General features: G+C 56.9%; 1 protein-coding gene across 2 annotated transcripts in view; it reads right to left on the reverse strand.

Moving 5' to 3' along the window:
* Positions 1-13,304, reverse strand: part of SPDEF (SAM pointed domain containing ETS transcription factor) — an 18,511-nt gene extending 5,207 nt beyond the window's left edge. For both annotated transcript variants that reach the window (XM_011986534.1, XM_011986533.1), the window contains exons 1-2: positions 12,901-13,304; positions 1,103-1,567 (exon numbers count right to left, since the gene is read on the reverse strand). In XM_011986534.1, the coding sequence (XP_011841924.1) occupies positions 1,103-1,538 (436 nt within the window). In that variant the 5' untranslated portion in view covers positions 1,539-1,567; positions 12,901-13,304. The remainder of the gene's footprint in view (positions 1-1,102; positions 1,568-12,900) is intronic.
* Positions 13,305-16,416: the final 3,112 nt, after the last annotated feature.

Consider the following 16,416-nt stretch of genomic DNA (forward strand, 5'->3'; position numbering starts at 1 on the left):
TGGGAGGCCGAGGTGGGCAGATCACGAGGTCAGGGGGTGGAGACCATCCTGGCTAACACGGTGAAACCTCGTCTCTACTAAAAATACAAAAATTAACTGGGCGTGGTGGTGGGCGCCTGTAGTCCCAGCTATTCGGGAGGCTGAGGCAGGAGAATTGCATGAACCCCGGAGGCAGAGTTTGCAGTGAGCCGAGATTGCGCCATTGCACTCCAGCCTGGGCGACAGAGCGAGACTCCATCTCAGAAAGAAGGAAGAAGGAAGAAGGAAGAAGGAGGAAGAAATGCTTCTTATTGAACAACTGTTTATTGAGCATCAATTATGTTCAAGGTGCTATCCTAGCATCTGGGGATGGAGTGATGAACAAAACACATGAAAATCCCTGCCTTTGTGGAGTGTACATTCCAGTAGAGGACACAGAGAGTGAGCGAGGTCAATAGATATGGTGCAGCATGACTGAGAAGAGTAAGTGCTATGAGAGGAAGCAGGTGGGAACAGGAGGTAGGGGTGTGGGCAGAAATTTTAGAAATTTTCCTTCTTTCTTTTTTCTTTTTTTTTTTTTTTTCCATTTTTTGTTTGTTTTCTTTACCATGTCCTGGGCAGCAATTTTAATGGAGGGGTCAGGGAAGGCCTCAGGCGGATGGTGCCATCTGAGCCAAGACCTGAAGGAAGTGAGCCACGCAGATATTTGGGGGAAGAGCGTTCTAGGCTGAAGAAGCAGCAGCGTAGTGAGTGTTGTGGGAACAAAGAGGCCAGTGTGGCTGGAGCAGAGTGAATGAGGGGAGAGCGGAGTCCAAGAGGAGGTGGGGGGGCACAGAGCTTGAATTCATATCATTCAGCACCTACCAGTGGGGACACTAGGCTGGCATGGTTGGGACACTAGAGATGGATAGAAACCTTCCCAGCCCTGGCTCACAGCTGACTGTGTGTAGAAGTGCCAGCATCCCTGAAGTTGCCCGTGGCTGGGCCAGAGGTGGCCAGAGTCCATCCAGCAGTACCCCGACCCACCCCAGCAACCTCAGCCTTGCCTGCGACCCCTCTTACGGAAGCGGGCACAGGGAGAGGGCTCACCTGCGGTGAAAGCGGGCACAGGGAGAGGGCTCACCTGCGGTGATGTTGAGCAGCTTGCAGGCCGTCTCGATGTCCTTGAGCACTTCGCCCACCACCATGGACTGCACCTGCTCCAGCGAGTGCTCCTCCAAGGTCAGCCCGCCGGGCGCCAAGTCCAGGCTGCCCCCTGGGGCTTGGCTGTCAATGACCGGGCACTGCTCAGGCTCCTCAGGCGGCTCCTCCCTACTGCTGGCCCCAGGCACCTTGGCTGCCCAGCTGCTGTCCTCGGAGTACAGCATATCAAAGTAGGAGAGGTAGAAGGCGGACAGGCCCTGCTCGGGCGTGGCGGGTGGACTGGGACTCCAGTCCCGTCTCTCGAGACCCACTACCCCCGCTGCTACCTTCTCCAAGCCTGTCCGCGACACTGTGTCGGGGGGCAGCAGGAGGTGGCTGGGGGACACGCTGCTCAGACCCGGGCTGGCGCTGCCCATGCCGCTGCTGTTCGGGCTGGCGGCTGTGTCTACGGAAATGAAAGAGGACTCAGGTTTGACGGCTTCTCCATCCCTGTGGGGGCCGCTAAGCTGGTTATGGGGATGAGGGGCCCTGTGGACAGTGGGCTGGGCCTGGGACAGAGTTCGGGGCTTCCGGGTCACTGGGCAGCCAGGACATGGTTGGGCAGACAGGCCTTCTGTCTGGGAAAGACAGCGAGGTAGGAGTGGGCGCAGGACTGGAAATGGATCACTCCCTCGATCCCCAAGGAAGCCAGGCTGGCTGGGACAGCAAAGCTCCACACATACTGTGCTTAAAACAGCCTTCTGAGGTTCCTGACCTCATTCAGCCCTCACAATGGAAGGCATGATTGCCCCATTTGGCAGATGAGCAAACTGAGGTGGGGACAAGGGGCCCTCAATGTCCACATCTTTCCTGCTGTAGCAAAGCTTGTTTTTCTTCTGCCCTTGACAAGGATAGGAGTGGAGGTGGCAGGCAGAGGCTACCATCCTAAAGGTGGCCATCATCTTCACAAGCAGGGGAAAGAAGAGAGGAACAAGGCGGGGGTGTGATGGGGTAGAAACCCTCCCACATGCCGGGCAGTTGGCCAGCCCTTGCCCTCCCACGGGGCTATCTGGGGGATCTAAGTAAACTCAGCACTCTCGAGGTGGCCTCTGAGCAAGAGCTCACGGGTGTGTGTCTCCCCATACCCCGGGTTGGTGCATGGTACCCACCTCCCCTTATCCTCCCTTGGTAGGTGCTGCCCCCAGGGCCCCTTCCAGCTCCCAGAGCCCTCTACTATCCCCGATGCCTGGAGGAGCATGTGGCCACCCGGAGGCAGTGCCACATGCCAGGCTTTCCAGGGGGAGCAGCGGTGGTGGCGAGATGGGGCAGGGCTCCAGGAAACACCTAAAACCCTGAGCAACTCAGCCACCTGCTCCTCACTGCTGCCGCAAGGCCCTCCAGGGGGAACCATCTGGCCTCAACACAAGCAGTTAGAGGCCTTGCTCCCCACGGGTTCCCCAAGGGCTGCCCAGGCCCTTTTCCCTGAACCCCCATCAGAGTGCACAGTTTGGGTGAGAAGGGGGACTGGAGAGGTGCGCAAGCACTGATACCCCAGGATATTCTGGGATGGTAATGATGTGGGGACCTGAGACTTAAGAATACATCAAGACAGGCCCGGCGCAGTAGCTCACGCCTGTAAGCCCAGCACTTTGGGAGGCAGAGGCGGGCGGATCACCTGAGGCCAGGAGTTTGAGACCAGCCTGGCCAACAGGGTGAAACTCCGTCCCTACTAAAAATACAAAAATTAGCTGGGCAGGTGGTGGGTGCCTGATTCTCCTGTCTCAGCTACTCCGGAGGCTTGAACGCAGGAGGTGGCTGCAGTGAGGCGAGATCGTGCCACTGCACTCCAGCCTGGGCGACAGAGCAAAACTCTGTCTCAACAACAACAATAACAACAACAACAACTACAACAACAACAACAACAACAACAAAACAAAGAATACATCAAGCCAGAGGCAGACGATTACCAACAGATATACACTCCTAATAATACAGAGAACCAGTTAGGGAGGAGGAAAGGAGCAGATCAACCTGTTAAGGGCAAGTTAATTTGTGTCTTTTCTCAAGGGTTATTTATATTTTCAAGCGGTGGTTCTCAAAATGTGCTGTCTGGGCCAGCAGAACCAGCGCCACCTGGGAGCTTGCTAGAAACCTGGATTCTCAGGTACTTCAGAACCACTGAATCAGCAGCTCTAGGGGAGACTCCGCAGTCTGGTTTAACTGGCCTCTGGGTGATTCTCACGCATGTTCAAATTTAAGGATCTCTGCTTTAAAGGCAACTGGCCAGTGTCGGGGAAGATTTTAATCAAAACACTGAAATCCTCTCTAACGGTGACATTTATGGTGCCCTACTGGGACAGCGGGCGGGGAAGGGGGCTCCCCGATCCATCTCCAGTTACCCTGTGGGACTGACCCGCACAGCCTCCGTATGCAGCTGGCATTTGCTTCTGCAGGTGGGACAAGGGAAAGAAGCCAGTTTGGAAGACACCTCCCCTTTGGTAGGGCCACAGCTAGCCCATTTAATTTCACACAACTGAGAAAATGACATCCCTTCCCCCTGGATAGCTTGACGAATGGAGCCCGGGTAGAATTTCAGCTCCCTCTGCCCACCCTCCTTGTACAGTGCAACCTTCCCAGTGTTACATGGCAGCCCTGCAGCTTCCTGTGGGGGAGAAAATGCCAGCAGGAGGGAAGGGTGTTCCCTTTGATTTCAACTCTCCCATTCAAGGGCTCCTTTAAGTGACAAGGAAGGAAAGGTCAGGGTGGGGTGGGGTGGGCAGAGACCGAGGCGGGGCTGGGGATGTGGGGGACAGAGGGCAGACCTGGAATCATGTCAAGTCCTTCTGTGCAAACACTCGTGTGTGCTGTGGGCTCACATTATTGACTCAGGCAGTGCCAACAGCTCGCTCTGCCCCTGGGCCCCACCCTGGCCGGTGCCCATGCCCTACCCGCTAGGTGGCTCCACCCCTGGGGACTCCCCCCTGCAGCCCCCCACCCCTCCTTCATCACCCCCTGCCTGCCTCCCGCCCCGTCCACATCCCCAGAGCCCCCATGCCTGCCACGTTAGGACAGTCTCTGCCAACACCCTGGGCGCCATGCCAGGGAGACAGAAGCTTTTCCAAGAAGCAGAACTCGCTTCCCTTGCGGCCCTCCTGTTTGCTTGGCCTCAGCCACAGGTAGGACGGGAGGCAGCTTCTGTGTTTCAGGCATGGTTGTGTGAGGGGTCGGTGGGGATGAATGGGCAGGGTAGGTGGCAGCATTTGCCAGAAAGGGATATAATGACACATCCTTGACACATTTGCTGAGTGCGTGCGAAGCCCTCACATCCGTCCCCTCACCAGTAGAAAGGCAGCACAGGCCTTATTCTCTTTTTTTTGAGACAGGATCTCGCTCTGCTGCCCAGGCTAGAATGCAGGGGCGCAATGATGGCTCACTGCAGCCTTGACCTCCTGGGCTCAAGTGATCTTCCTGTTTCAGCCTCCCAAGTAGCTGGGACTACAGGCGTGCGCCATCATGCCTGGCTAATTTTTTAAATCTGTTGTAGAGACATGGTCTCACTATGTTACCCAGGCTGGTCTCAAACTCCTGGGCTCAAGGGATCCCCCCGCTTCAGCCTCCCAAAGTGCTGGGACTACAGGCACAAGCTACCTCGTCTGGCCCAGCTCTTATTCTCATCCCTATTCTGCTAACGGGGAAGTCAAGGTGCAGAGAGGTAAATCCCCAAATCCAGGTCTTCTGACTCCTGGCTCAGGCTGCTTCCCCCTCTACACCCCACATTCCAGCTTGACCTTGCCCTGTACCTAAATGCCAAGGAATCTACTCCCCACCAAGCCTCAGTCCTAGCTCCAACGCTTCCCTGATGAAAAATAAGTTAATGGTTAACTGTGTGGCCGGAGGAAAGGTTCGACTCTCCGCAGATTGGGGGTGGTGGGGAATGCTCCGTCCCCAGGGCAGCCCAGGCCTGGAGTAGGGGGGCTCGGTTTACTGGTCAGGGAGCCAGGGCTGGTGTGCCCAACCTACAACTAGGCATCTCCAGGTTCTGGGCTGGCCTCTGGAGGGAAGAAGAGAGGACAGCATTGCGAGCCCCTGGCAGTGAGCACCAGTGCCATGTCCAGGGCTTTCACCCACATCACCCGCTTTCCTACCCACAGCCCCAGCGTGACATGGACTCCAGAGCCCTGCTTTATAGATGCTGACAGTGAGGCTCAGGGAGTCTGTGCAACTTACCCAGGGTTCTTCCTGACCAGGCGTGGGTTCTGCTCACTGGACCACACTCTCTCTGAGGCGCATGCTCTGGCCAGTCCCATCTTCCTAGGGGATCTGCCCACCTCCTGACTGGGTTCCCTGATGCTCTAAAGTCTGCCCCCAGCTCTTGGCTGTTCATTCCACCCCACTGTTCACTTCCCTGCAGCACCCTTTCATCAGACCCCCCTGTGCTCAAGAACCTCGCATGGCTCCCCACTGCCTCCCCTGCCCCACTCCAGTGGCTGGCGCCCACCTCTGAGTCCACCTCCTACCTAGCCCAGATAATCAGAGCTGGAAGGGGCCATATATTATGTGATTGTTTCATAGAATGGGAACAAGGAAGCTCAGAGTGGGGAAGCGATTCATGTGCTTCTTAGCAGCAGGGTCCAGACCAGAACCAGGGATTGACATAGTGACCACAAATCCAAGCTCTAACGAGAATGGCATTTCATATCCGCCCCTGTGCTGTGGGCACAACATGGCTATTTTGTAAGATGCCCCTTCCTTCTCATCATAATTCATCCCAAAGCCCTCCTGTCCCAGCAAGCCCTTCCTAACAGCTCCTTCCTGCGACTTTCCAGGCTCACCTCATCTGTGCCATGCAATTCAGCCCAGGATTAAATCCATCAGTGACGGTCTGCCCATGGGGACACATGTGCACTGGAAAAGCTGAGGCTCAAAGAATGGCAGGGAGGTGCCCATAGTCACACAGTACAGCCAAGGCCAGACCAGAGGCCTCCTGACACTCAGGCCACTGCTCCGTAGGCCGAGGGTCCTGGGACGTGCCAGGTGTCTGCCATGTCCATGGTCCTCAGATGGCAGGCCCCAGCGTTCCTACAGCCTTGGCCTGCCAGCCGCATGGGCTGCCGTCTCCTGAGCGATGCCTCCAGCTCCCAAACCTCGAGTTGATCTCTTCTGGATTAAGCCACATGTCTGGATTAAGGCTCAGCATGTCCTGGCTCCCTCCTGCTCCAGAGGCCCCGGATCCCACTCCAGACAAAGAAAGTTTGGTAACAGCTGGTGGAGGCCAAGGCCCAGAGACAGGAGCAGATTGGTGGGGTGGCAGCCAGGGGGATTAGCCACCTTGGGCCCCTTCTCTCAGCGCCTTCCATTCCCCCAGGAAGGAAGATTAAGGAAAGAAAGCAGAGGGACCCAAAATGAGAGATTTAGGGCAGCTTTTCCTGCCACTACCCTCTGCCTACTCTCACCCCTCAGGGCTAGGAATGTGCCCCTTGAACCCTTTGCCTCCCAGGTTTTCACTCCCACACCCCAAGTGGCACTAGCAAAAGATGCCCTCCCTGACAGCTCCTGAAACACGGTTTCTGGGAATGGAGTCACCTGGGAGGCCTTTGCTAAGGACCCAGGTTGCTGTGGGGGTTGGAGCCTGTCTTCCACATCCTGCTTGGTCCCAGCTCTCAGGCCCTACCTCCTGGCGGGGTGGTGTGGGGTAAATGTACCCTCACCTCCACCTCAATCCTGAGACCCAATGCCAGCCCACCCAGAGCCCAGGACTCCGGCTTTAGTCCCCACTGAGAAGAGCGCTGAGGGAATGACAGAGATGGTGACTCTGGCCCTGGTGCTCAGCCCCCAGCCAGCGTCACTCCAGGAGGAAGAGGTCTGATGGGGAACAGACCTCCTCTGGCTTTCCCACGTGGCCTGCTGAGCTGGCTGTCAGCCCCTCCCTCCACCCATCCAAGCCTCTGGGCCCCCTTACATGGGCTGGAGTCAGGGGCTGTGGAGGTGGGGCCAGGACTTGGCCAGGAGCCATGCAGAGTGGGCAGGGGCCACACGGGCCTTCCCCGGTCAGCACCTTGGAGAAGAGCTGGGCTACCCAGGCCGCAGGAAGTCCCAGCCAAGGCCACGACCAGGCCCAGCCACAGCAGCATATCTGGCTTCTCTGAACCCCCTGACCCCTGCCCTACCCCATCCCCTCAGGGCCCCCACCTCTCTCTTGCCCTGTCGTTTCTCCCACCCCTTCTCTCCTCCTCCAACCCTCCCATAGGGAGGACCTCGCCGCAACCTCGCCCTTCAAACTGCTCTTCAAACTAGCTGGACCCAAGAGAAGCGCCAGACCCCCTCCTCATGGCCCACCATTCACTGCCCAGAGCACCGCCTCTGCCCACTGGACAGACCACTCCTCTGCCCAGGAAGGGGGCCCAGGCTGCCACCTCTGGGCCAGCAGCTCCTGCCCTGTCAAGCACTGCATTGTGGCCATCTCCAAGCGCCTGCTTCCCCAGGGTCTCCCAGGGCAGAAGAAGGGAGCGGGGCGGTGGCTGAGTGAGAGAGACCTTGCTGTCTTGGACTCAGCATGAGAGTAGAGGAGGTGGGTTTCTTCTAGACCTCCTGGCTTTCCCCCCTCCTCTGGGCACAGGCCTGTCCAGGCCACCTGTCCCCCTAACTTTTGCAGGAGCCCTGATCTGTGTGAGTTTCACCTTGGGGAGCTAGCCAGTGGGCCCAGGAGTTGGGTTCTGTGGGGGGAAGTACAGGGGAGTGGGTGAGGCTTTGTGGGGTGGGAAGCTGGGGGCGGGGCCACGTAGCAGGAGGACGGGGCACAGGAAGCCAAAGTGGAGGGCCAGGGGACCCCAGTGGTTTTGCTCTTCCCACAGTTCCCACGGGCAGCAGGAACACATCTGCATCGGTGAAGCCTCCTCTGTGCCGTGCTGCGTGGGCAGCCCGGGTGTCCACACACACCCTCACTGACACCACGTCCAGCGCTTTCTGGGACAGGAGGAAAGTCAAACTGAATAAACTGCTTTGCCGGGCCCTCCCAGCTGGGGCAGCCAGCATTATTCCCACTTGACGGACAAGGGCGCTGTGACCTGCTATGGGGCACCTGTCCATGCGTGAGCGAGCAGGGACTCGAACTCAAGACTCGGCTCCACCTTCCTTTCTGCTGGTGCTGACAGACCCGGCACCTTCTAGCTCCTAAGGTCGCCCCTGTTGACCATCCCCTTTGCCTCTGCTCAGGCCACCTGCCAACCCAACCCCACAGCGGTCGCCTTGGTGGGGTGTGGGTGGCACAGGTGCCCGCAGCCTGGAGGTACAGAGGCCCAATGCAGCCCCAAGTGGACCATCGTGGCTGAGTTTGCTCCAAAGGGGGATGTGGACTGGAAAGAACTGAAGACCTCCACTTCAGGAGATTCGGTGACACCCAGCCCTATTCCCTCTGTAGGCGAGACCCTCGGTGAGTCCCTGGTCCCTCCAGCCCTCAGTCTCCTGCTCTGTAGGCCAAGTCATCTGTGAGGACTTTTCTAGCCTGGGCACCGTTGGATTCTATGATCCATGAATCTTGCCATCAGCCTGGCTTTGGGGACTTAAAGAAGGATGGTGGGGACACAGAGGTGGACACCTGGGGCTCCCCTTGTAAGCAGAGGCATACTCCATTTACAGCCGACACTTTTGGCAGGATGAGGGGTGTGGCTGGGTGTCCCCCACTGTCCCTGGAGTTGGTGTCTGGAGGCTCTGAAAGACTCAGCCCACCCTTCCGAAGAAGCAGAGCCGGCTTCAGGCTGTCCTGCACCTCACGAGCTGCCATCAGACCTGGCTCCCACCCCAGCAGCAGCACCTCCCCGCCTCCTCCAGCCAGCAGGGACCCCGGCCGAGACAAACCTGGGGCTTGCAGTGAGTCGTGCTGATGGGGCGGGGACAGAACCCAGTTTCCCACCATAGCAAGTACAATTCTGCTCAACTTTCAGGGCTTTCCAGAAATTGCCATTCATGTCTTCCTTCAGCCCTGGTTGAGCCCATGTGTATGTAAACACATTTCACTTCTCAGCGCCCCAGTCAGGCCTCTTGGCCCCACCAAGGCTGCCACGCCCCCACTACCTGCACATCCCCACTCCTCGAAGGGCCGGCCATAACACCTTCCCTCTTCCCTACCCTCCTCCAGCCGCGCATATGCCGTACCTCCCAGCTTGCCACCGGACAGGGGCCGTGAGGTTTCCTGGATCTCTTGCTCCCCACAGCCCTGCCCAGCCAGGCAGCCGGGTCATTGAAGGCATGAGAACACATGGATGTCACCAAAGCTCTGCTGCTCCTGCCTGAGGCACCTTGGCCAATCCTCTCGGCCTCAGCCTCTTCAACAGCGAAATGGGGACTCATAAAGACAGCTGTGTGTCTGGATTTTGAAGTCACCAGGCAGGACAGCGATGTGAGAAGGCTTCACCATCTCCCAAGAGGTGTGTGTCCACAGTGGTGACTGCTGTCTATCTTGTGTGTTTCTGCGGCCCCCTCCAGACCCAGCACAGGCCAGGGAAGGCAGAGGCCCTCCACACACCTGGTTGTTGATCTGTAAAATCTTGATGGGCTGAAGGGAAAAAACATTCCTGTGCCCTGATCCTCAGGCCCTGGAGCACACCTCCAGGCTTGGAGAGTGGTGTTAGGACAAAGTGAAGGACTCCAACATTACAGAAGAGAAAAGTCCAGAAAGAACTGTCCTGACAGGCTAAGAACAGAAATTGCTTCAAACAAGGTTGAGATGGGCGGGAGTGGGTTATTAAGGGGCTATCAGGACTGGTTGCCACCTGTGAAGTGTCAGCAGAGACACATCCCCCTTTTGTCCTGGCACAGAGGGTGGGGTGGGGCAGAAGGAGCCAGGTCCCAGCAGCCCTCAGAGCAACTTGCTACCCCAGCAGCAGAGAGGCCTGGGCCTTGCCCCAACCAGTCTCAGGTGCTGGAGCCCCGGGCTGGGCAGTCCCTCCAGCCACGTCTCCCCTGTGCCAGAGCTAGAGGGAGAAGGAGGGGGGTCTTTATCCTGGTGGTGCCCCGTTATAATCCTGGGGAGGTCCTGGTCCCATCCGACCCCCAGCAGAGTCACACTAAGGTCCCGGCTGGGGAGGAAGGATGAGCCTTTACCTCCCCAAGTCTGGAGGCCCCCTTCTACCCACCCCCAACCCCAGCCGCTGAGAGGTGGGAGAGCAGAATCTGGCAGGGGGCGCCTCCCAGGCTGAAAACATGCAAACTAGCCAGGAGAAGGAGCTTGGCATTAAATGTCAGGAAGAGCCCAGGGCAACTCGGCTTGTGCAAAGTTTGCTTTGGGAAGAGTTGTTCCACCTGACAGGCCACTCGCTTGGCTGGGGGCACAGGGTGGGGCATGAACGGGGTGGGGGTGGGGACTAGGAGAGGGTCCCAGCCCAGGTTTGATCCCTGACTGCTCTCTAGCTCTGGGGCTGGGGCCAGTGACTCGGCCCCCTCTGAGGCTCAGTTGTCTTGTCTGTTAAATGGGGTGTCAAGAGCATGTCTTAAAGGGGTTGTGGAGATTGAGATGGAGGGTGAATGGAAATCATTTATGATGGGCTGAGCGTATGTGAGGGGGGCCCTGGGCGCAGGTGAGGGGATCAGCTGGAGAAGAGGAAACAGAGAGGGAATGGGGTGAGGAAACTGGGGAGCAAAGGAAGAAGCAGGAGGTGATGGAGAGTAGAGGGGGTGGGCCAGAGGGTAGAGTCTGGGGGGAGCTGAGGATGGTGATGAGGGAGGCTGGGGCCCTGTCCTGCTCTCTAGCCCAGTCCAGGCAGCTGCAGGCTTCACCCACCCTCCCTGCCCTCTAGGAGGAGCCAGAACCAAGAATTCTTGCCCCACCCATTTCCCCCACTGCCCAATGCCCAGGAGACAGGCTGGCAAATCCAACTCCTACACAGCCTTCAAGGTCCTGCTCCAGGCTGTCTCCTCCATGAAGCCTGCTTTAATAGACAATAGCCTTGTCTAACCTTCTTGTTTCACAGACAAGGTGTTGCAAGTACAGTGAGGAAAAGTGACCCACCCACGGTCCCACATGGCAGGACCTCACCTGTTTCTTCTTGCCCTCCACCTAGAGGGTCTTTGTCCCCCTGTCAGCCTAAATTAACTTCCCCAGGTTACACTCAGGCTGCAACAAGTCATTTAGCACAAAACTGCTCTAATGGTTTCAGGGCTATTCACTTCATACTTGCAACGACCTCAGTGGTAAAAAGTGGGTTCTCCCGGTTTTTGCTCCTGCCAGCATCACACTTTCTGAGCATCGACTGAGCACTACTGAGTGCAGCCCTATTCCTTCAGACTTGGTTGACAGAGAAGTCCGTCTAATTCAGAGGGTTCTTGTGAAAACCGAAGTGTTTTACAGCTGACAGTGTGCAATAAGCAAGTCTGGTAGTTTTCAGCTCTGGATCCCCCTCATGGGGCCTCGCTCAGAGGAAATGTTTGTACATGCACTGTCAGCCTCTCAAAGGCGTGGGTGGGTCCCCTATGCAGTAAGACCACCTCCTCCACACAGCCCCACCTGCCTGGGAGCTCCAAGGATGCCCCCCACCATTTGTTTGTGAATTTGGGGTGGTGGGAATCCAAGTTGGGGGTTCTTGGCTCTGGCTCTTCTTGCAGGTGGGTGGAGTGAAGCTCAGCCCAGCTGGCCTGGCTGAACCATGGCCTGGGCCTACCTGCCTGGTGGGGCGTCTCCTCCCCATCCCTGCCCACCAGCTTGGGCCTAGGGCAGCCTGGACGCCTGTTTGCTTTGTTACTCAGCTGAGCAGCTGGTGATGGGGAGATGGAGCTTTATTGGGGAGGTTGGGGCAGGAAATGAGGCAAGTCCCAGCCCTGGCTGAGGAGGAGGAGAAAGCCCATGGCCATCATAAAGGACACAGGCTACGCGGGGCTCATGGCCTGGGTGTGGGCTGCTGGGTGGCCCCAGCTGATAGGTGAGGTGAGGGATCTGGGTCTGCCCATCCCCAACATGCATTCACACACACACACACACACACACACACACATGCACATGCACACACACGCACATGCGCACACACACCTTGGCCAGCCTCGGAGGCACCCAGTTGCCCCAGCCCTTCAGCTTGCCACCCTGTCATCCCACCACCCACTTCCTCTCTCTACTGCAGGAATCTGGCAAATTTTAGAAATGAGCATCTTCGAGGGACCGCTACTGTTGCTTTCCTTGTGTGCCAAGACCGGGATCCAAGGCTCTCAGCTTCCCCCGGTGTCCAAGGGCTCAGATGGTGTGCTCGGCGGTGACCCCCGCCCCGTTTCCTGTGCCCGTCTCTGCCCAGCCTAGCTCCTGGGCTCTGGACCTGTCTCCCCTGCCCCACCCTGGACCCGGCCTTAGCCTCAGCGCTGACCCATCAGGCTCCAGCAAGCCCCTGCCCACTGGTGGCCTGGCACCAGGAAGACCCTTCCCTCAGCAGGGCAGCTGGGCTGGCAGCAGCAGGAAAGCCGCTTGTGTTTTGCCAGCCAAGCAGAACTGGCTGGGTCTCAGGGGCTGCGGCTCTGCATTTGCATAGCGGCCTCCCCTCAAGCTGGGCACACTGGGCTCAGTGTGGGGTACCCCAGGCCTTGCCAGGCAAGGGGGCTCACCCAGCATGTAGAGTTGGCCCAGGGAAGCAGTCTGGGGAGCATGAGGAGGGGGCAGGGAATTCTGAGGGTAAAGGGACCCAGGTCACAGGGTCACTGATGACAGGGAGATGAGCTCTGAGCTGGCAAAGTGCACCCCCTCCAAGTCCGGCCTGCAGTCACCCACCCCTAAGGTGGCAGGGAAAGACCCCATGCCAGGGTACCCACACCTCCCGTCAGACTCACCTGTTAGCTGCCTGGTGCCCAGGGAGCTGTCTGCTGCAGTGCCAACTTCAGGGACCGGGAAGAGGTGTGGGCAGCTGAGGCCACTGGTGTGTCTCAGCCAGGCATCTGGGGGGCCAGCGGAACCAGGGGCCAGCAGGGCTGGTGGCAGAGGCAGCACTCAGATTGGCCACTGAGGGCCTGGCCACCCTTAAAGGGTGGCACTCTGAGGTCTCAGGGCTGCGTGCCTGTAGAGAGTCCCCTACTCCTAGCCCAGGGCTGCCTGCTGGCACTGTGGCAAGGCCAACCTGAGGGGTTTGCAGGGGGCTGGCAGCAGGCTTGGAGGACTGGGTCTGTGGGGCAGTGTGGACGCGGCACAGTGCAGGAATGTGCTGGGAGGAAGTCAGACAGCCGCGAGATGAAGAGTTGGCCAGGGCCTGATTTCCCATTATAAGTAATCCTTCCTTATTTACCTGAACAAATACACTCCTTGCTTACCTCAGACCACAGGCAGGCTCCCGGTTAACCCTTGCAGGTCTCCCCCTCCTTGCTGGGGGATTCATGCCCTGACAGCCAGCGGACTCATTCATTCACTTGCTCTTTCACTCGTTCATTGGTTGCTGCATAGCCACTCAGCTCATATTATGTGCAAGGTGCCGGAGATACGTCAAGCGGGTCCAGGGCTGGAGTTCTAAGATGGATCAGCTGAGGGCCAGGGACAAAGAAGTGAACAGCAGTGGAGAGTCAGAGCCACCCATGCCCTGACGGAGGGCTGAGGGGACTCTGAGGGTGGGCACCAACCAGGGAAATCAGTGAGGGCTTCCTGGAGGAGGTACTGTCTGGCTACTCAGGCCAGGGATGGAGAGAGCTTCAGAGAACCCTGGGGAGGGGTCCCGAGGCTTGTGGGCCAACCACGACCTGGTGGGAACTGTGTTCTCCATGCCCCACAGGGTCCTCATGCAGACCTATCACACAGTGGTGGTGAGGAAGGACTCCTAGCTCGCTTTCCGAGGCCCACAGTGGGGGGCCAACCAGCAGCAACTTACTCTCCCACCGCCCCAAAGGGTGATGGCAGGGACGCCACGCAGGACAGAGGTACCCACCACCAAGTGCTTGCTGCCCTAGCCCCTCCACCTCCCTGAGCCCAGCAGGGGCCACACATTCCAGCTTTTGGCTTCTTCCATGTCCTGCCAGGTGGGCTGAGGGCTGTCCCTGGAGGGTGGGCCTTCCTTTCTCCAAATCATCTCAGAAGGGTTCCATGTACCTCCTACCTCCATTCGGACAGGGGAGAAAGTTCTAGATAATGCTGATTCTTCTCTTGTTTCAGGAGTAACTGTGTAACTGCCCACAGCATGAGGATTCTGGGGCTGCAGGGGATCCCAAGGCCTTTAGAACTAGCCCCTCACCTTCACCAATATCCACATTCTCCAACGTAAGGTTGCACTTTGCACCCCCAGGGTGCCCTGTACTTGGCTGTTATCGTCACTGGCACCTTGGTTGAGGATCAGTTATCAGTCACTCCCCAGAGCAGTCTGAGGCAGGATGGAGTGGAGGAACGGGAGGTAAGACAAGGTCCTGAAATGAATGGTACACTCGACCATTCCTAATCCCCAGTGGTCCAGCCCTCCAGGGTCAATAAAGAAAGACACGCTATGTTTCCAGGCGGACCTCCTTCCCCTAGAGTGCGTTTTTGTGCCTGCTTCTCTGCCGGCCAGGCCTCCCTCCTCCCTCTTCTCACAGAAGCCTGGCTTATATCACAGCATTCTGATGCATTAATAATAATGGCCACTGCTTAACAGGCACCTACTGTATGCCTAGCACTGTTTGGTACTCATGAGATGCTAAGCTGTTAATCATACTATAAGCACTATAATGTGGGTAAGTACGACGAATACCTAATTAAATGTTTATTGAGGCCGGGCGCAGTGGCTCATGCCTGTAATCCTAACACTTTGGGAGGCCGAGGCGGGCAGATCACTTGAGATCAGGAGTTCAAAGCCAGCCTGTCCAACGTGGTGAAACCCCGTCTCTACTAAACATACAAAAAAATTAGCTGGGCGTGGTGGTGGGTGCCTGTAATCCCAGCTATTTGGGAGGCTGAAGCAGGAGAATCGCTTGAACCCAGCAGACAGAGGTTGCAGTGAGCCAAGATCGTGCCACTGTACTCCAGTCTGGGCAACAGAGCAAAGCTCAAAAAAAAAAAAAATTGTTTATTGAGTGGATAAGGTGTCAGACATAGCTGTCCATTCTCCCCTTTTCCTCAGTAAACAAGGCTTGATTTTTATTTTGTATTTTATTTATTTTTGTAGAGACAGGGTCTCCCTATGTTGCCCAGGCTGGTCTCGAACTCCTGGCCTCAAGCAATCCTTGTACCTTGGCCTCCTAAAGTGCTGGAATTACAAGCATGAGCCACTGTACCTGGCCAAGGCCTGGTTTTTAACTGGGCACAAGCCTGCTTAGAATTAAGACTATCCCAGCCTCCCTTGCAGCTAGATGTGACTATATGACCAAGCAGAATGTTATGTGCCAAGATTTCTAGGAATCTTTCTTAAAAGTAAGCTGGCATGTACCATTTACTCCATTCTTATTTATCCTTCCTCCGTCTTGCTAGGTGGAATGCAGCTGTGATAGCTGGCATTCTGGCTGCCCATCTTAGACCATGAGGACAAGATAGTAGAGCAGCGAGCTAGAAGGAGCCTGGGTCTCTCAGGATTATGTAAAACCTCCATACCAGCTGCAGACTGCCTGCCTCAGGACTTTTATGAGAGAAATGGACTTTTCACTTTTATTAAGTGGGAATTCTTATTGGTGTGGCCTCACTCAAGGCCCAAGGGAGCACTTCACAGGGGTCTCCTGAATGGATGGGCCCAGCTAAGCTGTACCAGCTGTGGACAGGGTCTCTACCCATTTAAGCCTGGAGTAGGGAAACAAATGTTGCCTCTGGAAGCTGGAAAAGGTCCACCAAGAGGGAGCAAGGGAGGGCTCCTCCATCTGCTCAGCTGGACTCACACAGGCCCAGCCTCCAAGAGGCTGCCTGGGGTGGACGTCAGTGATGTGCCCAAGGTGGGTTGGGTGCCCATCTAAGGCAATGCTGGTGTGCTTCAGGGGAGGAAAGACCAACTTTCCCAATGAGGGAACTCTGGGTGACACATCCTCTTGATACCCTGATCCACTGGGCATGGTGTCTTGGCACCAGCTTGGGATTTGATCAAGTACATGTCCTGGTTCTGTCATTTTCCAGCTTTGTGACTTGAGGAAAGTGTCTGAAATCTGCTGAACAGTCACCTCCCATATCCAGAGAACCCTGAAGCTACTGTGAGGAGGGAGACAATGCTGGTCAAAGTGCTCCATGAGCCTGGCTGCCCTGTTCCAGTGCCTTGCTGACCACGAACCCGGCCACGTGTTTGATAAATGCCATCTTACTCTTCACAGCAACATTTACAGGTAGATGTTGCTATGCCCATTTTTCTTTTCTTTTGTTCTTTTTTTTGTTTTTTAAGACAGAGTCTCACTCTGTCACCCAGGCTGGAGTGCAGTGGC

This window comes from Mandrillus leucophaeus, unplaced genomic scaffold (genome assembly GCF_000951045.1).
Source record: "Mandrillus leucophaeus isolate KB7577 unplaced genomic scaffold, Mleu.le_1.0 Scaffold3, whole genome shotgun sequence".
In the NCBI taxonomy this organism is placed as follows: Eukaryota; Metazoa; Chordata; class Mammalia; order Primates; family Cercopithecidae; genus Mandrillus; species Mandrillus leucophaeus.